Source organism: Typopeltis vanoorti, chromosome 4, assembly GCF_054136105.1.
Source record: "Typopeltis vanoorti isolate ZY-2024b chromosome 4, IOZ_Tvanoo_1.0, whole genome shotgun sequence".
NCBI lineage: Eukaryota > Metazoa > Arthropoda > Arachnida > Uropygi > Thelyphonidae > Typopeltis > Typopeltis vanoorti.
Genome location: NC_143552.1, coordinates 142,191,367 through 142,217,437, shown reverse-complemented (window position 1 = coordinate 142,217,437; position 26,071 = coordinate 142,191,367). Strand labels below are relative to the sequence as shown.

General features: G+C 35.5%; 1 protein-coding gene across 1 annotated transcript in view; it reads right to left on the bottom strand.

Annotated features, from left to right (window-relative positions):
* The window catches only part of LOC150107729 (zwei Ig domain protein zig-8-like), a 141,419-nt gene that overhangs the window by 110,279 nt on the left and 5,069 nt on the right, over positions 1-26,071 (bottom strand). Inside the window, exon 2 of the mRNA XM_090392178.1 lies at positions 6,920-7,149. Coding sequence (XP_090248304.1) covers positions 6,920-7,149 — 230 coding nt within the window. The remainder of the gene's footprint in view (positions 1-6,919; positions 7,150-26,071) is intronic.

Here is a 26,071-nt window from a genome sequence, read left to right as displayed (position 1 = left end):
TTGCTATCTGTAGCTAGTAAATATAAATATCACCCAACCGTCAGCTGCTCTGATCCTTAAAGCATCTGAAACTGCCATCTGCTTAGACATCCCACGATGCTATAGAAATGGGAGATTGCGTGACTATAATGAAAATGACTGCAGCTGCAAAACATTCGTGACACAACTGCAAAACATTCGAAACCGTAGTGGTGAAAATACGCCCAAAGAAAATCATTACTAGTTTAGGCTTGTATGGTTCGTAGGTATTTCTCAAAGTCTGTGATAGAAAGCTTTATGCTATTCAGGGTAATCCCTCAAGCAGACTAGGGCAATATACAATCCGCTGGAGTTGTCTTCATATTGTTGATACTTGGATTCTTGCCAAGTTTTCTGTACATTAATAGAACACAGTAGATTGGCTCTGGCGCCATCTTTTATCCATTTCGGGATGCTGTAGAGAGAGGTGTTGAAGCATGAATCAAGTCGTAAATTGCCACTATGTTATAGCGAAATAAATATTTTGAATTATATATGAAGATCGAAAGAAACTACTAATAAAATAAAATATAACACAAAATATAAAGTTATAATGGTGATGAAAAAAGTAGATAACTTTCGTAGGCTGCTTGTAAATAAAGTTGGTTAAATATACACCAATAAACTTTTCAGTTCATTGGCGTATATTTAAATAACAGCAATGCGGTGATTGATTCATTCAATCCAATCCAATACCCTTGGAGGGTAATGGATGGCAATGCTGTACCAATGAAGTTTAACTGAGGTTCGGCTGTTGCTGTTACCCCCTTGGGTGATGAGATTCGAGAGTTTTTGAGTTCGCTCTTTTAAGGTTTTTGCCTTAAGGGAGCAATTTGAGTCTCCGGGGAGAGTGTTCTCCGGCACGGCCCGCTGAGGGGCTTTGTCGGTGAATTATTTTCCTCGGAATTTCAGCGGTTCGGCTCGGTGGTGGCGTGTGGGTGGAGGGCCATCACTGAGTGGAGCCAACGCTGAGATGGACGGTCCTTCGCCCACGAATGAGTGGCCTAGGGATCGTCCGAATTTTTAGAGACGGCTTTACCTTTAAATATGACAATGCTGTACCAATGAAGTTTAACTGAGGTTCGGCTGTTGTTGTTGCCCCCTTGGGTGATGAGATTCGAGAGTTTTTGAGTTCGCTCTCTTAGGGTTTTTGCCTTAAGGGAGCAATTTGAGTCTCCGGGGAGAGTGTTCTCCGGCACGGCCCGCTGAGGGGCTTTGTCGGTGAATTATTTTCCTTGGAATTTGAGCGGTTCGGCTCGGTGGTGGCGTGCGGGTGGATGGCCATCATTGAGTGGAGCCAACGCTGAGATGGACGGTCTTTCGCCCACGATTGAGTGGCCTAGGGATCGTCCGAATTTTTAAAGACGGCTTTACCTTTAAATATGGCAATGCTGTAGCCAATGAAGTTCTAACTGAGGCTCGGTATTGCTGTTACCCTCTTGCCATGTTCAGAGCTTTAATTGCTCAATAACACCTTATCCCTACACTGTCCTTTACAGATAACGGGGATTATGAAAAGCATTCTTGCTTCGCCCCTTTAAGCCAGTCCTTATAAGGATATAAGGAAACATAATTTTGAGGGGTCAATCGACCGTGATATGCGGTGATTGATTTTATATGAGATGCCCATATAGGGTAACGGATGGCAATGCTGAACCAATGAAGTTTAACTGAGGTTCGGCTGTTGCTGTTATCCTGGGTTAATGAGTTCGCTCTCTTAGGTTTTGCCCTAAGGGAGCACTTTGAGTCTCCGGGGAAAGTGTTCTCCGGCACGGCCCGCTGAGGGGTACTTGCCGGTGAATTATTTTCCTCGGAATATGAGCGGTTCTGCTCAGTGGTCGGGGAGCCCGTCACTGAGTGGAACCAACGCTGAGATTAGAACGGTCTTTCGCCCACTATGGAGTGGCCTAGAGATCGTCCGTATTTTTGAGATTTCACCTTTACTTACATAGTCGGTGATTGATTCATTCAATCCAATACCCTTGGAGGGTAATGGATGGCAATGCTGTAGCCAATGAAGTTTTAACTGAGGCTCGGCTATTGCTGTTACCCTCCTGCCATGATCAGAGCTTTCATAGCTCAATAACACCTTATTCCTACACTGTCCTCTACAGATAACGGGGTAGATGAAAAGCATTCTTGTTTCGCCCCTTTAAGCCAGTCCTTATAAGGATAAGGAAAACATAATTTATATATATAGACGAACGTCTGTATAAATTATGTTTTTCTATTTTTTCTCAGCTCAGCTCAGCTCAGCTAACGCCTTTTTATTCCCGTATATACGGGAGTAGGCGAGGCCATTTAGCCCTATCTAACTTTTGGAGACTGAGTGGGCAGTTCAAAAATATTTTTTCTCTTATATTTGTATTAATTTGTGTATTTAATTATTTCATTTAATTGTTACTGTTATTTTATTTTTTTGGAATTCCGATGTCTGGTTGGCCAAATAGATATCTTCTCTCTCTCACCACCTACGATAATCCTTAATAGGGTTACAGGATTATATAAGCTGTCCAAAAACCATTTTATTATTATTATTATTATTATTTCTTTTCTGATATGTATTCTTAAATGGTGTAGAGGCTGTTATGAGAGTACAATACTACATGATTAGCGTCACATTTAATAATGTAATTCCTATCAACAATTGTCCTCCAAAAGAGGCTGTTACTGCCAGCATTCCAATATTATCGTACGTAACATGTCAGTCTTCTAAAGCACTTCTGAGTCAATCCACCTAGATCTTGGTCTTCCTTTGGCTCTTTTTCCTGACATCTTGGCATCCAACACCTACTTTGCTAAGCTTTCTTCTTTCGTTCTGTTTAATTGACCATACCACCTTATATTAGTTCTGCTTATACATTCTTAAATGGTAATACAGTCAAATTCCTTCCTAATATATTCAGTTATAATTCTACCATTTATGCCATCTGTTCAAGCCCCTAATTTTCATATCTGTGGTCTCTAATCTTTGATCTTTTTCTTCTTCCTCTGCGCGTTTATCCAACTTCCAGTGGAGGGTCCGCGTGTTACATTGATGCGACTTTTGTTAGTACAATCCCAATCGGCCTGTCGTCTAGCCTGCCGCTGGGGGGGGGATATTTTTGACTATATCCCTATGTTCACGGGGCCGGTTTGCCCGCTAATGGGATAAAAAAAAAACATGCTGTCCACGCCCAAGACCGGCTAACTTGGCTATGGCTGAAGAAAATCCTTAAGTTCCTCACGTCGTCGATAGGAATCGAACCTAGGACACTCCTTCCGCAGGTATATGGTTACGAAGGGCATAGTCACTAGGCTAACCGCGAAGACGGTCTCTAATCTTTGATCAAATGCTTTATTTCATCCACATCTCCGATCCATAACTTAAATAATATTTAAGTTATGGATCGGGGATGTGGATGATATAATAATCATAATATTTTCATATTATTGTTGTTTGTTTTATGACTTTAAAGTGTTAAAGAATAAATGACTGATTTCTTTAGGCCTATCCAATATTTAGACAGGAAAAAAGACATGCCGAGTCTGTTTCTCGTGTAATACGTGTCTCTATATTTCAGTTTGTTTGAAGGAGAGTATTGCTGATGTGTACAACAGATGTCATTGCCGATGTGCGTCCCTCTTCTCCTGCTGACGAGGTGTAATATTGTCACAGAATCCATCACCCTACTATAGCAATGAGACAGATCTGTTATTAGAAATGGTTCTGCAATAGTGTACGTGTCATTTGTCGAGACTTCTATGACAGTCTTATTATGAACGTATTCATCTGTACGTCCTTCCATTCTGTAGCAACAATCTAAAACGCCTGCACAACGATTAGAAGCCTCTTCCTTTGTCTGTTCATGCTCTTGAGTCCTCGAAAGAGACGGCTGATCGATACAGAGAAAGTGACGTGGCAGGAGCGACAGATGCTGTGGAGTGACACTCTATGACTTCTTGCTGAACTCCAGTAAAATAACGGCGTCGTTCCTGTTGTAATCCAACATGCATTCGGGCGAAAACAGGGAAGCATATTCTCTTCCCGAAATATTTCTGTACGTCCAAACTGCTTTTTGAGTAGGAGAGAAGACGGGAAAACAGACTGAAGTAATATATAAAAACAGTACTGCATGTAGCCAACAAAGATAGATGTCTAACATAACGGATAATAACCATAAGACAGTTTCCTTTTTTGCTGACTGTTCTTTCCGGTACTAAATCAGGCAGACTTTAAGTTTTTTTTTGCAAAATTACAATAAAAAATAAATAAAATAAAATAAAAAATAGCCATTTTTTATTGAAAAAAAGTATGATTCCATTCCGTGATTAAAAAAGTGTCAATTTCTGTAATCAACAGTTATACACCAAAAATATTTCCATGTGATATCCTTATATTATATGTATTTACAACAATCCGCTTATTGCTAAAATTACGGAAAACTCATAAATTTCTGTTTCTGGTTTGTTTACACAGAGTAGAAGTAAATAAAATTGAATTGCATTTTTTCATAATAATAATATAATATATAAACCGTCACCGATCAATCTTAATCGCGTTATTCAACCTCCTACCACCAAATGCCAATTCACATGCCAACAAATTTTATTTTATTTTATTTATATTTATTTATTTTTTTTACCTTTATAAAATCTGCAATAATAAAATATTTGAGGTATTATTTCTGGGAAAGTTCCCACGTTACTCCTCTAAGATAAACTATTCTTTTTATGGCTAATATAGCCATAATTTTCGTAATATAGGATTCTTATCCATTTAATATAGCCTACTTTCGTTTAGAGTGTCCCTTTTTTACAATGTCATTGGCTCTTTACTCAAATCTTAGGGCACTACTGATGTGTTATAAAACTAATATATGAAGAATAATATAGGAGGAAAATTCGCATACCTTTTTTTTTTGGATGTTGTTGGCTGTCTCTCCTTATCATTATCTCCTTAACAGCATACATCTGCTGTTAAGCTGTTAAAGGAAGGGGGTTTGGAAATGTGGGAGTAAAGTAGTATGCGGGAATTATTTGAAAAAATACCTGATTTTTTTACATGTATAATAATAATATTATTATTAAGGGTGGGTAGAGAGTAGGATCTTCTTTATACTGTAAATGAAATGATTGTAAAAGCAAATTGCATAAATACACACATTTTCTAGAGTTGTAATTACTACTCTTGTAGCAACGCAATAATCAAATTTCTAGCGATCGGGAAAAAATAAAAATACAGTAGCCCCCCCCTATCTGCGGGGGATACGTTCCAAGACATCCGGTGCGAATACCTGAAACCGTGGATAGTACCGAACCCTATATTTACTGTTTTTTCGTATACATGCATACGTATGATCAAGTTTAATTTATAAATAGTTACAGTAAGAGATTAACAACAATAACTAATAATACAATAGAACAATTATAACAACGTACTGTAATAAAGTTATACGAATATGAATGGAATCTTAGCAACCTCAGCATGTGTGTGTACCTTTCCCCACCTTTGCAACGAGTTGGACTGGTGTTGGACTACCTCTGGGATCAGCCGAATTGTCTATGACTAAAAGAAAGAGCCATACGGCTTCATTTCGGTGATGTAAAATTGCAAAGGCAAAGTAGATATTAGATACAACATTATTTCAAAGCCGAATATTTGTATAAACTATGAAAGTTTCGTAATTTGACCTGAGAGTTTACGAGCATACAATCATCGACATCCCGGAGTAGGGAATTCCGACGATTGTATTTCTGTAAGCTCTCAGGTCAAATTACAAAACTTTCGTAGTTTCTGCAAACATTCGGCTTTGAAATAATGCTGGATCTTTAATATCCACTTTGCCGGCGTAATTATAAATTGTTTATTTCCGGAATTTTCCATTTAATGTCTTCGGATCGGGGTTGCCCTCGGATAGAGAACCTGCGGATAAAGGAAAACTACTGTAATACAGTGCTCTTTGATGCATTTCGTACATACGTAACTACGTATTAAATTTAATTTGTACGTCTGTTCGTACCCATGGTTTTCTCGATTTTGTTTTGTATGAAATTTATGGCTAAATGGCCATAAATTTCATAAATTTGCCCCTGTAAAGGGTCAGATTGGCCCTTTACAGAACAAAAATGTTTCGACATTGTATAATTCTTCTTTAGTTAGATAAAATTTTTAAAAAATTGGAATTTAGGATGTTCACTAAAACATGCCTAATATGCTCACTTTTTTTTTGTCAGATTATTTTTATCAGTAAACGTAAAATTTAGAAATGGTGCTAATCATTATTAGCACACTATTCAGAAATGTTTCTAGTCAGAAATAATTATTTTCTGACTAGATTGCTTTAAATGAAACCTTATATTTAGGATCTTGGTCACAATTTATCGGGTAGCTTCAGTTTTGATTTCGGTTGGTCCTTGTAATATAAAAAGTATGTCAAGAAACCCTCGGTGTGTAAGTTGCCTTGGATTGCACTACTAAAAGATACAAGCTCTGCCCAAGAGCCTGTATGTTTCGTTTTTGATTGATGCTTTAATTAGATTTCATTGGTCTGAAGGTTATTTCGAACTATTCGTGCTCATCAGAGTCGGTCAATTTCCAATTTAAAGACTTTTGGCTCTGTATTTTAGCAATACGTCAATAACATTTGCCAGAAACAGTTCTGGGTTCATTTGCTGTGATAATTGTTCCCCTATACAATACTATTACGCTATTTATGCTATTACACCGAAACGCACCATTTTAAGGATGGATTGTTTTGCAATCATTTCTGTACTTGTAAATTTGCAACATTGCTTTCTAATATGCCATCTTCGATATCAGTTTTCAATTCCACGGTTTTCAATTATTGTATATATATTTAGTTTTGCAAGAATCAACAATATTATTTGGAACAAAGCAACGATTTAATCTTAGGCTTACCATTTTGTCCCCTAAATTGATGACAACACAATGCAGATACGCCGTCTGTCCTAGCTGAGTCGTGACATTCCTGGCCGTGTTATTATCGAATGTGGGAAGCACATGAATTCCTAATCCCCAGTAGTCTTCTATGGACTCAGATTCCAGAAGCCTGTGCTGCTTGAGGTTATCTAGTAATACAGAGGAGAGTTCGGTACCCACAAGTTTATCACTGTTATCAGACAATCCCCCTGTCAGGAAGAGAAGAGAAAGAACTTTATGGAAAAAAAAAGAAAGTTCAACATATTTTGCATTGACACTATTAAAGTATTCACTAATTATTTAAAATAATCATGGAAAAATAAATGTCATTCTTAGTTAAATATGTTTTTTCTTTAATTTCGGATGCAGCAGACACTTTTTATAAAAATGCTTTGAACTGGTTTAGTTTCAAATATTGTTGTGTTCTCTAGTTGGTTTGTCCTTTCCATAGAATGAAAAATCTTTCCACCTCATTGTGAAACTAGCTAACTCATCATCAGCAGCTGTAAAAACCGTTATAAAGTATTTACTAAAATAAAGAGCCAAAAGGCTTCAGTCCGGCGATGCAAAAATTATAAAAATCAATTGGATATTAGATCCAGCGTTATTTCAAAGCCGAATGTAGAAACTGTGAAAGTTTCGTAAAGGTAAGTTCACCAGAGAGCTTACGGCATTTACGAATCGCCCTAGCATTCTTTAGAAAACATGAACGATGCGCAGGTGTCCGTATATTCGCTTTCTAATTTGGTCCATTTTTTGATAAGGTTTCACTGGCCTGACAGCTGTTTCGAACTGGTTGGTTCTCCTCAGAGACCAGGCAGAAACCTTAAGAGAGCAAAAACTCTATTTTTATAATAAGAATACTAAGGAACTTGGAACGTTGAAGAGGTGCATTTTTCTTAATTTTTATAATTTTTGCATCTCCGTACTGAAGCCTTTTGACTCTTTATTTTAATAAATACTTTTGCTCACCGACTGAGAGTTCGCTTACAACAAATACACCTCTCCGATGTTTCAAATTCCTTAGTACTGAAAGAGAGTTTTGGCTCTCTTAAAGTTTCTGCCTGGTCTCTGAGGAGAACCAACCAGTTCGAAACAGCTGTCAGGCCAGTGAAACCTTATCAAAAAAAGTGGACCAAATTAAAAAGCGAATAAATGGACGCCTGGGGAGCGTTCATGTTTTCTAAAGTGGTCGACGCTAGGGCGACTCGTAAATCCCGGCGGGTGTATTCCCTTAAGCTCTCTGGTTAACTTATTTTTTGCGAAACTTCCATAGTTTCTACATTCGGTTCTGAAAGAATGCTGGATTTAATATCCACTTGATTTTTATAATAAACGTTATAAAGGTTCTCATTCATTCTATTTTTGAACATTCTAACCTTCTTTCTTTTCTAATTCCTTTAAGATATGCTTCAGATCATTTCATTAAAGGCATTTAAAATTATTAAATTAAATTAAAATGAATTAATTATAATGATTAAAATTATACAAATTTAATCTTTTTAATTTCGATCTATTTTTCAATATTTTAACACTAGTTACTATAGCAACGTACTATTATCATAGGATAAAAGTTAGACCAGAAGTTGATTTTTATTTTGAAGTGAGTCTCGAATTCGAATAATTCGATAACAGTCCCCTATAAATACATTCTGTCATGCAGTCATCCACGGTTCCATCCCATATTAGTCAATACCTAAGGTTGTTTATTTATTAACAAAATTAGACTGGGAGGGATGATAGAAAAGCATATATGAAGACAAATATAGCTGTAGTTAATCACTTGAGATTCTCTTTGGTTGCTGGGAAATTGAAGAGCGACTGGCAATGACAGCTCATCATGAAGCTCAAAGGAAGAGGAAAGGAAGTAAAGATCCCGGTGAACTGCATCAGCAAATCTAATTTCAGAAACCAACGAAAAGGGGAAAATTAAATAAGTGATCCTTTTGAAAACAAGATGGAAGAGAGCGTGTAAAAGTTACAGTTGTTGTTTTTTTTTTATTTATTAAACTCAGAGGAAGAAATTTTAGTTATCTACTTTCTTCAACTAAAGAAGCATTATATACTCAGTGTATTTTGTTTATTTTATATCATTTTGTATACAAAATAATCGTCTTTTAATAATGCTATCGTAAATTTAAAACATGTATTATATTTTCTTTTATTTTTTAAAATAATATGCTGTATTTCTAATACATGGTTTGTATTAAAAATATTAATAATATAAATAGCAGTCTACGTGGCTAATAGTCTAGGTGGTTAATGATTCGTAACTAATTGCCTACAGCAGTTACTAATTCGTAACTAATTGCCTACAATAGAACTTCATTGCCTACAGCAGTGAAGTTCTAACTGAGGCTCGGCTATTGCTGTTACCCTCCTGCCATGATCAGAGCTTTAATAGCTCAATAACACCTTATCCCTACACTGTCCTCTACAGATAACGGGGAAGATGAAAAGCATTTCATCTTTAACACGTTCATTGCCAATCGCGCGATGCGAGTTCTCACCAAACGGCCGATCACGCGTTATCGCGTGGACGTCGTTAACTAAATAAAAAAAATTAAAAAAAAGTTGGCCACCACACGAAATTCCAATTTTCAGCTTGGCAATGAAAGTGTTAAGCCAGTCCTCATAAGGACTATATAATAATTCGTACGTTTCGCATTAGCAATCTACTAGTGGTTAGTTACTAAAATATAGTTTAAAGTATTTTAACGAGATTAGTAGAATCTGCGGGCATACGACCAAAATCCTTTGAGTAAGAGAATCTAAGGTTATTATTAATTGGTAATTTGGCTGGACAGCCAGAGCATAACAAGATCAATCAAAATGTTACATTTTGATAAGAGATATATACACTCACCTTTAGATTCTATAAAAGCTAAGATAAACTTTCTAAATACTTTTGATAAAGTCTGAGCAATCTCCGTTCTTCGTGATTCGGTGAGAAATAATGAATACCGTCTAATAAATACTATTTATTACAACCATGATGTGTTTATATACTTATAAGCATATAAAAAAAAGTTTTCTATTCATTGAAAAAACGAAGTCTTCCTCCAGGCTAAATTCACATGTTAAATTATAAACGTAATTCGATTTATGATTATCAAAATTCTGCATGCATATTGATTAATTCATCAATCATGTTAAGGTTTTATGCATTGATCTTATTTGTATATCTTTTTAAAACGTCGTTGCGAACTTAAATTTAGAATTTCGACATGTAGATTAAATCCTTATTGTTGTAGTTATTTGTGGTTATTAGAATTCGAACGAAATGTTTCTAATATTAAAGAAAATAATATTGAGAAAATCTTCTAATGATACGATTGACCTTAAAGTGCGTAAACCATTTAAACAATTGAGTAGCTTGTAAACAGGTAAAAAGCACAACAACAAGAGTTCTCCCAAAATACGAAAGGTAAATGACAATACTGGCGATGTCTTATGCTAATTGCCTCTACTTCTAGACAGTTGCTGTAAGCGATATTAACAAAGTGGTTAACACACCCAAACAGTCAGTCCAGTTCGTGTGTGTGTGTGTGTGTGTGTGTGTGTGTGTGTGTGTGTGTGTGTGTGTGTGTGTGTGTGTGTGTGTGTGTGTGTGTGTGTGTGTGTGTGTGTGTGTGTGTGTGTGACGGCCACTTCTGAACACACCCTCCTCATCTTTTGAAATAATACAAACCATTTGCAACATTGGTGTCAAGAATTCAGATTTTGAACTATGAATTGACTGAAGATTTTTGCTTGAACAAATCAAAAGTTGTGGTAAGCCATCATCACGCGATAGCAAAGTTTAAATCAGTTACATGAGAATTTAGTTAACGTGCATTGCTGTCTCTACAAGTTCATAATTATATCTGTTAGCAGATCTCTCATGAACTGATGAGGACCATTGGTTGAAATGTCTCGATTATTGTGTAATGACACATCATATCGGAACCTATAATGTCAATAATCCGCCTACCAGAGTCTAAGAATAGGCTGGAAAGCATGGTAGTAGCTTCCGATACATGTTCTGTCCAACATAAACACCTCAGCTAATTCCAAAAGTCGAACACGTCGAATATTCTTCAGATGCATATAAAACAAATTAACGAAATTCCTTTTGTATTCTCTCATTGAAGGGTCTAAAAGCGTGTTAGAGAATTAATTTGTACGAATTAGAAGCATACAATAATTACACACAATTTGATTTGCTGTTGCTGCTATCTTACAATTTTTAGATATATTTTGCAAATTTATATTTTGCCATCTTTCCCATATTTCTTAGGCCGATTGACCTATTACCGCTAATTTTTTTTATAAATTCGGCAGTTATAGGGTATCGAATCCTGTCTTCATATTCTCCAATGTAAATAAATAAATGGTCAGTGTTTTAGCTTTTCAAGAAATAAAACCTGAGATTTCGGTAGGATAAACTCATCTATCTCTATATGAAACTCGCTAACGTACTTTCTGTTGAAATGTTCCTCTCCTCCTAGACTGGGTTCGAATCCAATTGTTTGCAACTAAAGGTCTTTGACGGAGATGTTGCATTTTGCAACAACGAATAACCTAGGTTAATTCTCCTCAGATCCATCTGTCTATATCTATTCATATGACACTACTCTGATTGGACTAATTTTAATGAAATTCAGTATTCGATGTTTGCTAAACTTTTTCTAGTATTCTTGATTTTGGTTTTCAATCTCACCATTTAGAAACAAATTTATTCGAAACGATTAGCATACAAATGCAAATAAATAAACTAAGCCGGTAATTTATAAGCCAAAAGTGGCTCAACGGCCTGATTCAGTCGGTATGATAATGAAAGACACTCTACAACAATGATTTTGAATTCATTGAGGTTTCTTCAAATGGAGCGAAATCAATATTCTAGCATTTATTTCATAACAGCTACGGATTAATCAATAGGCTAGCGACATTGGTCAAATCCTTACTGGTATACCAAGAGCAACGCATTTCATGTGTTGACGTATTCACAATGTTTGTAGCCTTGTTCTCATACTTGTATTTATGCACCGTGTACGTTTGGAGAGTTTATTCAAATACATCAAATTTATTGGGTGATTCCAGTGTGTGTGTGTGTGTGTGTGTGTGTGTGTGTGTGTGTGTGTTCTCTCACATTATCATGCAAACAATAGGCCCAAATTAGCCATACTTTTGTATTATTCCATTATCTATTTTATTCGCCTATAAATTTCGGCCTCTGATTCCTTCATAAGCACTTCTCTTAATTATTAGTCAACCCATCTTTCATTTCCTGCGATATCCTCTTGAGATTACGTTAATAATAGCCTCATCAAGATAATACCGTTAAAACAAATAATGCATAAAGCAATATGAGCATTTTCGCATCTTAATAACGACTACACTCCAACTTTCATTGCCTTCGTCTGAACTTTTCGGAGGTCAAAATTACCGTAATCTGCACGATGGTGGACTTCGCTTGCCTGGTGATTTCCAGAATCATTCTTTTAATGGGGGGAGAAGAAAAGAAATGTGTAGAATTATGTTACTTGTAGTAGCTGTGCATAAAGACTGAATTAATTTACTAAAAGTCAGCTTCAAGCGAACGAATAAAAGAATGAGGAACAATCTTTTTCTCTTTCTTTCTTTCTTTTCTTTTAACATATTGTTAGAAGTTCTTTTTTTTTTATTACAGAAACACCGTTAGAATAAAATGCATCCAAATTTAAGTGTTATGAGCTGCTTGTCTAGTACTGTAAGAATCATAAACACAAATTGTGAATTATCCTCCCCACATTGAAATATTCATTAAGATTGGAGACGGTTTAAGAAAAGTACTTTTTAAGGACTATTTGTAATCGAACACTCAGACTTCTTTCGAGGTGAATTAAGGAAACAAATACGTTGACAATATCTCATAAATCAGAATTTCCTTGAGGCCATTATCATTAAAGATCATTTTAGTTTAAAACGAGATATACTTTGTTATATAATCAAAGTTGTATACGTTTTATAGATGCTACGCAAATAATAGAATATGAGTACAGCATCTTTTTCTATTGAACCCAAAGTTAAAAGTAGCGGAAAACACTCCCATTCCATACTAACAGAAACAAAAATGTATGTTAACAATATACAACTTGACTTATGAGCCAAGACATTATGATCGCTCAGCCGATTACAGGGCTAACAAGACTGCATAGTTTGTCGGAAATAGGCCGGATGCCGGTATCCTGGTATGTGGATTGTTCTCGTGGATATCACTGGGTCCTCTCATCTTCACCGAACACATCTTGACTAATAATTCTTATCTGGAGATCGTTTCAAACCAGATATTGCTCTACATGGTGACAACATTTGGCAATGGATCTGAACTTTTTCAGAAACAATGCACAGTGTCACAAGACTCACATTATGCAGACATGGTTCGAAGAGCATATCCGGGCATTCTGTGTACTGCCCGGATATACTCTTCGTTAGAACTGCCTAATTCTCCTGACTTCAATTCCATCGAACATGTGTAGGAACATGTGGAACGCAGCATTTGCCAGTCGATACCTGTATCTCTCGGTCTATGACCTCAAGAGAGTTCTGTCTAGTTGGTCCAGAATACTCATGACACCTTTCCTGGTCTAGTGGAGTCAATGCTGAGACGAATGCAAGCGGTTATCTCGGCCTATGGAAAGCCCAGCACGCTGGTGGTCATAAGAGTTTGGCTCATCAACGTAATTTTTCATCGTCCTTTAGTTGACGTAGTACAAGTACGTATTTAGAACTGCTGCAGTCGAAGTACTTGTATGCAATAGAGGTAAGTAGGTCGATCCTGAAAAATCAGATTTTGATTATCGATCCATATTTTCTTTATCAATTTTTATCAATGCATTAATGTGCTTTGAATGACTTGTAGGTTGAAAAACCTATGGGACTGTATAATTCAATTTGTCGTGAATTTTCTCGTGTTATAGTCTAAATTTGGACTTACATGTTTCTCAACCAAGACGATATTTCCAAACCGATTGCGATAATGAAATAGTGGGGGTTGGTGATATCGATAATTTAAATAATAACCAACAAATATGGTTATTACTTACTTAATATTGGCAATGTTTATAATTATTTGGGGTGATTTATGAATTTCTTTCAAAACTAATACCAGTGTCACATGTGAAAACTCTTAATATAATTGTTGCTCCCTGATATATTTTTTTCCTTAATATATTTTAACTGTAGTATAAAGTCTAATCTTTAAAAAAAACTTTTTTAAAAGCTTTAAGTCTCGCTATAAGTGATTTACCATTATTTTCTCTCAACATATGTGCAATTTGCATAGGCCGGCATTGCACATTGCTAATAATAGTAGTATTCGATATTAATTAGAACAGCAACCTCTTATTTAGTTTGGGGAAATATTTATGAAATATTGAGTTCAATCATAATTAAATATATTAAATGAAATTAAATGTATAATTTTCTATTAAAAGTACATCTTTAATCATAATAATAATTTAACTTTTAAATTAAAAGCATTCTAGAATAGCATTTTCATCTCTTTTTAATAATTAAAAAAATAATAAATAAATAAATAAATCAGACTAAGTTCTACATAACGAGTAAACCTTTTATTTTTTTTTTTACTTCCTATATATTGTTTTTTTTTATATTTATTCGTGATTAGTTTTTTTATGCATTGGTAATCTACATTCAGTCTATTACGCCAATGTTTATTGGTGTGTATAATTGGATGTAAAATCCGTATTACTCGTTTTATCTCAATTAAGTTAATAAAGCAGTATTAGAAGCTGTGGGAATAAGAACCGGTCTCTAAGTTAAAGATAATGATAAATTAAGGATATAAAAGCAAAAGAACGACATTAACACTAAAATAAATGCAACAATACACACAAAGTCTGGAAGCTATCTAAGTGAGCCATGGACACTTTTAGATGCCCTGCAGTACTCCAGAGAGTCGTATTCATTGATTTAAACCCTCTCTTTACCTCGCTCACTAAGACCAATATATGGAAAAAAAGCCCATGTTGAGAATTATTTAAAAGCTAAGTAAACATCCAACCCCAACCGAGACTTTATTTTTCTGTTAGATGTCTCGTTGGATCTGTTTAGAGTGCCGATGCACGCCAACCATGCTCGGGTTTAAATCAAGGGATCACGGCTCATTAGCTAGAATAAAACCTCAGCAAAAGTAAATACACAAAGGAAATAGGAAGGAAATGCAACAGGTTGATCAGTTGTAAGAAAAACATCTGAAAGTTCCGCTTGGTTTCAAACAGTTTCCTATTCGTTTGGTAAATGACTTGAGGGGAGTTAATGAGAACCAGTAGAACGAACCAGACAATATCCAAATAAATGATTTGCTGGATATTGTTGTAATATCAGCCTAATGTTAAAATCGTTTTGGGAAATGATGCGTAAAATAGTAACAGTTATCAACAAGAAGTTTGGATGAGTGCATGCTGAAATGTATAATGTAATGTATTTTAGGGAAGTTGCAAAATAAAATGTATCACGTGCTTTGTCTATCTCTCTCTGCGCAACTAATCTGAACCTTGAACACATTGGGTATTTTGGAACATTACTGTAAATTACTGAGGCCGTGTGCTTTGGATAATCGGATAATTTTGACCTAAATATGAATTTAAGTCTAATTTTTCATTTGTTATTTATTGTTACGGATTCGTTATAGTGAGTTAGAAATATTAAAAGTAAAATAAATTAATTTAAATTCATAAGAAATGAAATCTTATTTATTATTTGTGCTTATAATGCTACTTTTTTTTACTCAGAAAATAAACCAATGATACGAAATCGAAATTAAATGTTTATATACCAACTAAATTAAAAAATAAGAAATCGAAATGAATGAAATAAAGAAAGGAAAATATTAATTGATTATAAATTGCTTTGTATTGAAGCAGGCTTTCCAGATTATTAACTAGGAATTTTCTAATTTAATATAATTAATTAATTAGTAAATTTGCAATACGTAATCAAAATATGAAATTTTCTCCAAGAACATAAAAGTAATAAATTGAGTCAAGTAATTATGCATTATCAACAAAAGATTCATTCAATGTCAAATTAATAACAAAAACCGAATAAAAAATGAAGTACTAATAAAATAATTAATAATAAAATTAATATAATTAATAAATATATTTAATAAATTAATATAATAAATTAATATTAATATAAATTAATATTAATAAATATAATTTAATATTAATAAATATAATTTAATAATAATAATTAATTAATAAAATTTTGTTAATTAATTCTGTTTTATATGATTTTTAACTAATGATGCAAATTATCCTCATCAAATCGAAATGAATTATTCATACACCAACTAAATTTTAAAATAAAATATTTTAAATAAAAATCAATTAATAATAAAAGTGAGCGAGTGGAAAAATGGCGGCTCGCGTGTTAGTGTTTTGTGTCGTGTGTTATTGATGGTGAATTGTGTATTTGACTGATAAGTTTTCAGAGATTTATGCTTATATTCATTAGTAATATCAGTTATTTGCTTGCCGCAATAAACAGGCATTTTACATTTTATTTCCCATACAAGGTAAGTCAACTGACTTCGCAAAGGCGATACGCTAGGCCTACTGCCATTAGTGTCGTTGTTGTATTTTAACATTTTGTTGCTAGTTGACGCGCCTATGCTTGATATTGCTGGTAGTCCTTTGCGGCTGCGGGATATTTTACAAAAACTTCTGCTGGCAGGTCTATAGACCTGCGGGATATTTTATTAACTCACATACGCAACTAAATCGATATGAGCGTGCCTGACCTGGACGTATTTGCTGATCTGCTCGAAAGAGAGCCAGCTCTTGAACTCATTGATAAACTACAAAAGAAGTTCAAGTTGACATGGCCTACTAGCATGATTGACCCCGACACTATTATTGAGTCACTCGATAAAAAGCTAGCACTCAGTTTTATTAAAAAGCTCCTCAAAAAGTTTGAACGGGATTGGCCCGGCTACTTAAATTTGTATTCCTCACCTGAAGTTGAAGTTGAGGAAAATGAAGACTCCCCACAAGTGGAGGAAAAACTCAATCTAGTTGTCTCTACCTCTAATCCTTCTGATCAAGAAGAAACTCACGCACGTAAGAAGAGAAAAATTCTTGCTGCTGAATCAACAAATGTTGTTGGTATGGAAGAGGATGTTCCCATTTCAGATCCCTCTGTTTCCCACAATGAAAAGGTGCCACCGATTATCCTAAGGGAAAAGCAGAGATGGACAACACTCAGAACCATCATGGCAAATTCACAAATTCATTACACATCTGCTAAAAATGCAGACGAGGGAATACGAATTCAGCCCACCACGGTGGCTGACTATAGAAACCTTACAAAGGAACTGGATACTAGAGGAACCCAATATCACACATTTTCACTTGCCTCTGAAAAAAATCTGAAAGTAGTCTTACGAGGAGTCTCTGAGGATATTGACACAGATGAAATAGTTACTGACCTTAACCTACAGGAACTACCCCCCATAAAGGTCACTAGAATGTTTAGATCAAATAAGACACCTATGCCTTTAGTCTTAGTAGAAATTCATAACATCTACAAAGACATTTATAATTTAAAATCAATCTGTGGACTCAAAATCACCACAGAACCATTGAGAAAGAAATCATCTTCTGGGCAGTGCCACCGGTGCCAAAAATTTGGCCATGCCCAGAAGCTATGCAAAGCTCAGTTCAGATGCGTAAAATGTGGCGAGAATCACCCCACAAACACCTGCGCCAAACCAAAAACCACCCCGGCTAAGTGCGCTAATTGTGGGGGTCCCCACCCTGCTAATTATAGAGGGTGTATGCATCATCCCAAAAACAGATGGAATGATCCCAGTCATCAATCTACCTCGTCATCTAATGCGAGAGTTCCTGAAGCTCAGGCTACTCAGTTCTCCAAGAGTGAGAACATGACAACTGGTGCTCGCCCATCATTAACTGAGCCCCTTAAGAAAACGAATCTTCAACATCAAGTAAGAACATATGCTGATGTGGCCCGCTCCAAACAGATAGTACAAACCCAGAACCGGAATACTCCACACTCAAATCTATCAGCTGTTATCACCTCTTCTCTTGCAAACATGCTCCAGGATTTCAGCAACTCAAATCCATCCTTAAGTGTCACAAAAAGATTCCTACAGCAAACCCAATCCATATTATCTGCACTCTCTGATGCATAGGAAAAAAATCGTCCCAAACTCTCTTAGGATTATCGGTTGGAATGCCAACGGTATAAAAAACAAACTATTAGAAATCCAGGAATTTAATAATAGATACAACCCAGATATACTGCTAATTAATGAAACTCACCTGAGGCCTGCTGACACCCTGAAAATCAGAGGGTATCAGATTTACAGAAACGACAGGCTTGGGTATAGAGGTGGAGGTACAGCCACTCTTATCAAAAGCTATATCAATCATCACTCAATAACCAACCCTACTACCACCAACCTCGAAATCACAGGAATCAATGTTCTCACAAACTCAATTGGGAACCTCAAAATTTTTTCTGCTTACAACCCTCCATTAAAGACATTATTGACCTCAGATCTGGATGCCATCCTTGGAGTAAAAGGACCGATCATCATCGCTGGAGACCTCAATGCAAAGCATCCTGCTTGGAACAGTAAATCCACTAACAAAAATGGTCGTATCCTTTCTAGCTACACAGGATTAAACCATGCTGTTGTGGCTGGACCTACCGAACCAACTCATCTCAGTACATCTGGCACTGCTGACATCTTGGATATAGCCATCCTGCAAGACATTAAACTACAGTACAGCCTTACATCACTAAACGAGCTGTCGTCGGATCACAACCCAATTCTACTGCAATTGGGAGAACAAGAATGCCTGTCTCCTCCTCATTCAGGCATATCGTGGGAGAGATTGTCTAAAGCACTTCGGGATCAAATAGGACCCGTCCCACACATATGCACACCAGAAGATGTGGATTCTGCAGTGACTAGCCTCACCCAACAGATTAAGTCCGCTATAATGGTTGCAACCTTCCAGAAACCTGTTCCCAAGCCTGATCGTTTGCCTGAGGACATTATGGACCTGATCAGAGAGAAGAACAGAGCTAGGAAGAGATTTCGTAACACTCGCGCTCCTCAGGATAAGACAGTGCTTAATAGATTGAATGGAGCAGTAAGAGATGCACTTAAAACGCATAGAAACGAAGTTTGGGATAAAAAGTTAGCCTCTATCTCACCTATTGATCACTCTATCTGGGGCCTACTGAGAAACATCAAAAACAAAAACAGATCCCTCCCCCCTATAATCTCAAACCAGGGCCTAATCCACACAGATGCAGATAAGGCAGAAGCCATACTTAAAAATCTTGAGGATCAGTGCAAACCATCTTATAACAACATTGATTTCAATCATCTGTATAAAATCCACAGACAGGTTAGACATGCACTAAACCTCCCGGATACCAGTGCTGATCATATTGCACCCGCATCACCTGTTGAATTATATGATATTATTAAAAAACTTAAGAACAATAAAGCTCCTGGACCAGACAGCATCTCAAACAGGGTGATCAAGCTGCTGCCTCGAAAAGCTATAGTGCATCTGACCAGTATAATAAATGCAATCTTAAGACTTCACTATTTTCCTTCCACCTGGAAACTGGCTGATGTGATTCCTATACATAAGCCAGGCAAAGACCCACACTTACCGCAGAATTATCGTCCAATCAGTCTCATCTCCAACCTGGGTAAGATTGCAGAGAAGGTCATCCTCTCACGACTCCAAACCTCAATAAATGACCTAAACATCCTCCCTAAAGAACAGTTTGGTTTTCGGCAACACCATAGTACTACCCAGCAAATCCATAGAATTGTGGAATATATCATCACCAGCTACAACTGGCGCCAGTACACAGGAGCTGTTTTCCTAGACCTATCTAAAGCATTTGATAAAATCTGGCATTTTGGACTCCTGCACAAACTTATCTCAGCCGGCATCTCACTAAAAATGGTTCATCTAATCCGTTCATATCTTCAGAATAGATCAATGCAAGTTAAAATTAACGGTTCTATATCGTCCCAGCGCCATATCTTTGCTGGAGTGCCACAGGGATCTCTACTGGCTCCATTGCTGTTTTCTGTATACATGTCAGACATCCCTCACAATCCGATGACTTCCATTTTAGCGCTGTATGCGGACGATACGGCAATACTAACCAGATCCCTCAGACCCCACTTCGTTACTAGAAAGCTTCAAGAAAACATTCTAAAGCTGGAGGGTTGGTTCTCTAGGTGGAGATTGGAAGTCAACCCCCTGAAAAGCTCAGCGGTTCTTTTCTCAAAAAGGCCAATGTCTCCTGCAGGAGATGTGTTACTATTCAATACTAAAATTCCCTGGCAGACAGAAACAAATTACCTGGGTGTAATTCTCGACAAAAAGCTATCTTTCAACCAACATATCAAGTCTGCATGTGCAAAAGCATCTAAAGCCATAGCTCAGATTTACCCGCTAATTAATAGAAATAGCAAGCTCAGCAACAGAATCAAATTGCAACTTTACCAGATGACGATTCGTCCCATAATCACCTATGCCTCTCCAGCCTGGAGCCACACCTCTAACGCTAACATTATCAAGATTCAGCGTGTGCAGAACAAGTGCTTGAGAATGATTCTGAACGCCCCGTGGTATGTTAGAAACAGCCAGCTCCATAGAGACACAAATATTCCATATATTCTCTCTTATCTACAATCCTTAGCTTCCAAGTTTTTTCTAAAGACGTCCACACACCCCAATGATTTGATTCAACAAGCTGCAGCATATGAGCCAACGGACATATTCAAATATAGAAGACCAAAAACTATATTAGCCTCCTATAACGATGCATAATCTCCATGCCATTCAGGGCGAGCAAACTGCTCGTAAATTTTACCCTCACTGTAACCACGACAGATAGCGGGGAATATGAAAAGCATCTTGCTTCACCCTTAAAGACATAAATGTCAATTGTCAATTGTCAATAAAAGTGAGCTATAAAATGAAGGAAAATATTACGTAATCAAATTTGATTACGTACGTTGTTTTGTAATGGAGCAGGTTTTCGAGATTATTAATTAGGAAATTTGCAATACGTAATCAAAATATAATCAAAATATTCGCAATACGTAATCAAAATATGATTAACTAGTAAATTTGCAATACGTAATCAAAATATAAACTTTTCTCCAAGAACATAAAAGTAATAAGTTGAGTCGAGTAATTATGCATTATAAACAAAAGATTCATTTCCCATGTCAAATTAATAAAAAAAATCGAATAAAAGAATAAAGTACTAGTAAAATAATTAATAATAAATCAAATTTTTAATTACTTCTGTTCCATATATAGAATTTAACTAATGCAGCAGATTATCCTTATCAAATCGAAATGAATTATTCACACACCAACTTAATTTAAAAATAAAATATTTTAAATAATAACGGAGGGTGAATCCAAGCAGTGATGAGGAGAAGAAGAAGAATGGTTGAATGGATCCATCGACCGTGAGATGCGGTGATTGATTCATTCAATCCAAAATACCCTTGGAGGATAATGGATGGCAATGCTGTAGCCAATGAAGTTCTAACTGAGGCTCGGCTATTGCTGTTACCCTCTTGCCATGAGATCAGAGCTTTAATAGCTCAATAACACCTTATCCTACACTGTCATCTACAGATAACGGGGAAGATTTCATAGTTCAGAGATACTTATAAGTATCTCTGAACTATGAAAAGATTTCAAACAGAAATCAGTTAGTGGTGGAAAAATATATTTCATAGTTCAGAGATACTTATAAATATCTCGGAACTATGAAAAGATTTCAAACAGAAATCAGTTAGTGGCGGAAAATATAATGGAAATAAATCAATGGTCTAAACTAAATGTATATCATAAATTATAACAGATTGTGATGTCAGTTTATTTTTTCCTAGTGATTCTGAATTCTAAAGGTTGGAATTTCTTTATGATTAAGCTAACTGGTGTTTTCCTTACTCTGAACCGCGCGCCAACTGTACGTCTATCATTATGACAACTGATTACCTTGCCATGAATAATTAGATATAAACAGAAAAAAAAATCAAGTTTAAATTGCAAATGTTCCGCTGTCCTATTTATTTCCTTTCATCTTGTGGAATATCATTAAAAACATAGTCTTCTACTTATGCAGTATATTTACAAGTTCGTGAGCATCTGTTTGAAAAATATTCAACTGAGACTGTCCTTATTTATATTCTCTGGAGAATTTTGGAAATTGTAAGGAATGTGCTCGCATCCGGCAAACCACACGTAACATTTTTAGAGATAAATTGATTCTTCCTTCCAAGGTTATGAAGAACAACCGGGATCGTTATTATACGAAGCTTCATGACAAACCTTCTTCATTTATGATCATGTTCATCTTCTCCTGCCTTGAGTCTCTCGTCTTTTAACCGAGCAGTCTTAATTTATTTCTTGTACGAACCTCGTTTACATAATAAGTAGTTTCAGTGGATGATTTAAGACGGATTGTATTAGGTAGAAGCGAGTGTGCTGCAAGTGGGTTCTTTTTGCATTTCCTGCGAGTTTTAGTTAACTTATCAATTCCACTTTTATTAAGACCTCATTGAAGTACCATTTTCCGGTCTCCTATATTAAATTCTAAATATCCCACAAATTCGAAAAATAAATACAAGAATATTATCTTCAAATAAAAAAAAAAAATTCTCCTTGAAAAAAGAAACAAAAAAAGTCGGGTAATATCGAAGTCCGATGTAGCTGACATGAAACGCGGTGTCAAAAGTTCACCAACTGTAGCGATCAAAACGCCATATGGCAAGGGAAGGGTGTATAGAAGTAGTAATTAAGCACATCTGTCAGCTAGTGGATAGCAGCAAGGATTGCTGCCAATAAGCACCACGTACTAGAAGCAAGAAGGTCAACAGGGTTACCAAGTGGTCATAACACGCTACTACACTACAGCTAGAGATCATCATCGAGACAAGAAAGATATTTAGTCTTGCTTTACTGCTTCCAAGAACAAAAGCGAAAAATGATATGAAGACGACAAGCCAAAAGAAGATCCAAAAACGGGTTTTAAACCTAATTTATGGCTTTTAGAAGACAAATGTAATAGAAAAAATATTATAATAATTAAAAGGTGTTAGAATCTTTCTCGAATAATTAGCAAAACCCGTCCTAATAATTTAATAAATCTCTAAAATTTGACAATATTTTTAATAATTCTAAATAATATTAGAATTCGATTCCATCAAAAATGTTGTTTTCAGTACACTTTTTAATCTAATGAAAACAATTTTCTGTTGATAGCTTTTCTCGCGAGACTACTTTTGATCTCGTGAGATATTTAAATTCCAAACGATACCATTTGTTTGTAACCAGCGATAGTAATTATATTAAAGGCAACAGCAAGTACAGAATACATTAAATCAACCTCCATAAAATAAAAGATATTGTATTCACGTAGTCACCCTTCACGCGTCATTTAAAACACAATGCAATTCACGATGCTGTTGTAAAAGCGAATTTCTCTATTTTTAAGCTGCTTGCTTATTCACCGATTTCCTGACTTTCATCCACTTTTGACTGTAACCCTTTCTAGACCTTTGTAAGTTGCTGACAATCACTCGCAGCTAATTAATTCATCGCTTTCCAAAAATAGCAGCAAAGTTCTAGTGAGAGAGTACGAAGTTAACCATTATTTCCTGACATGAGTAGTAATTTGCATTTTAATTCTAGGAACTTGTTTCATGTTGTGCAGAAAGTGTAGCCAGAGGTACCTTGAAGTGGAACTGATATAGAATCAAATACGCCTTGTACATTCGCTGCTATAATCGACTTAAGCCCTTCAAATAATCGTAAAGCTTCCATCTAGTGACCGAAATAAATATTCGTTGTTAATAATATTGTTGTAAATATAGTTAGACGCACAGAAATGAAATAATTAATTAAACTTTTTAAATAAATTTCATGCTCAATGTATTAATAACGTAATTGCATTTCTAATTTATAATCTACGTTTTATTTCATTTAAGAAAAATCTGTATGTGTGATTTTTTCATTCCATCCCAAACTACTAAGACTGCAATAATTACAAAAACCTGTATTACATGCAGTGAGTGGACCACGGTAATCTAAGAACCCTTCTCACTAGAATGTGTATTTCCTGCTTACCATTTCAAATTATGTTGATTAAAATATCATAACATAGTTTTTTCTAAAATAAAGAGCCAAAACGCTTCATTTCGGCGATGCAAAACTATATAAATCAAATGGATTTTAAATCCAGCATTATTTCAAAGCAGAATGCAGGAACTATGAAAGTTTCGTACGAAATTTGACGAGAGAGCTTACGGGAATACACTCGACGCCATTTACGAGTTGCCCTAGCGCGGACCTTATAGAAAACATGATCGCTTTCCAAGCGTTCCATATATTCGCCTTCTATTGGTCCATTTTGATAAAGTTGCACTAGGTATAACAGAGAAGATGAGAAACAGAGTTCGAAAAATAAGGGTCATGTCTCATTATTTTGAACATTATTCAAACTTCTTAATCTTATCTTACATTAGTTCATGCCACTGTTTACAGTGGAATCACTAAATCTTTGCTACATGAAATTTAATGTAACCAAATGTAAGTCACTGTTTATTTATTTTATTTTTTTTTTGCTAGATGGTTTTTAAGCTAGGGTGTAATTGAGCTATGAGCTCTGATCAGGGCAGGAGGGTAACAGCAATAGCCGAGCCTCGGTTAGAACTTCATTGGCTATAGCATTGCCATCCATTACCCTCCCTGGGTACCCATTTTAGTCGGCTCGTACGACATGCATGGACTGCAGTGGAGCTATTCTTATCCCGGCCACCACACGGGAAGCAAGTCACTGTAAATATTTCACAAAAATTTGTAAGAATTATACATAGGTTTCCAAATGATGTATTTAACAAATGAATTTTATATTCGCTTATTATTATTATTATTATTATTATTATTATTATTATTATTATTATTATTATTATTATTATTATTATCTAAAGATTACATTCTATTTTCTTTTTAAAGAAAATAGAATTTTCTTTATAATTCCATCATAAGTTATGCACAAATTCCTATCTTATGATAATTCCATTGGATTCTATTTTATGCAGGTTTGATTACAAGAATGTCAATCGAGCAGTCTTGCCTGGAATTACAGTAAATGATCTAACTAAAGTTATGTGGGGGACAATTACAAAATTGCTGATGCGTTTATGTTAGCGGAAACTAATGATCTAAAACTCGAGTTGTTTAAAACACTATAGGAGGATTTTGGCATTTATATTAGCTTCTTACTCGAGGGATAAAAAGGTAAATTTTATTACTATTATACCGTATTTGCTAAAGAAGGACTCTATGTCAGAGTAATGGCAGTTAATTGAATTCTAAGTGGGCTATGAGCGATACTTGAATGTAGATTTTTTTTTAATTTATGGGATTAATTTGTAAAAAAAAAAAATCAGAAGTAGTTTGGCGGCGATGATATCCGCATAAATACTAATGGATCGAATGAGCAGAATAAAGCTATAAAAACTGTAACGTATTTAAAAGACTTAGAAACGAGACCTAAGAATATTTATGGTAAATGTGATTGGACGTATATGTGAAGTGGATGTATATATTCCAAGTGAAAACAGGAATGGGGTTTCGTATGAATAGTAATTATAATGTTGTCAGAAGAGACCGTATAGGTAAAAGAGAAGGGGGTATCATTTCTTATTAAAGAAGATTTGAAATATCGTGATCATTCAATGAATTCTTATTCAGGAAAAGAAATTAAGACAGTGCATAATAAGTATGAAGTCTAATACAGCTGAGGGTGGAAATATATTACCGTAGTGGAGGAAGTAGTATTTATATTACGTACCAGTTACTTAAACAGATAAGGACATGTAAAGAACTATTAATAGGAGAATTTCGTATGGAATTTCATATCGACTTCGAGAATGAAAAAGATGATCATGAAATGTTTAATAGGAAAGACGCTAACACAAAATAGATAATACGGGACATCTTGCATAATGCTTAAATTTATTCCCAGGAATAAGACTCTGTAATA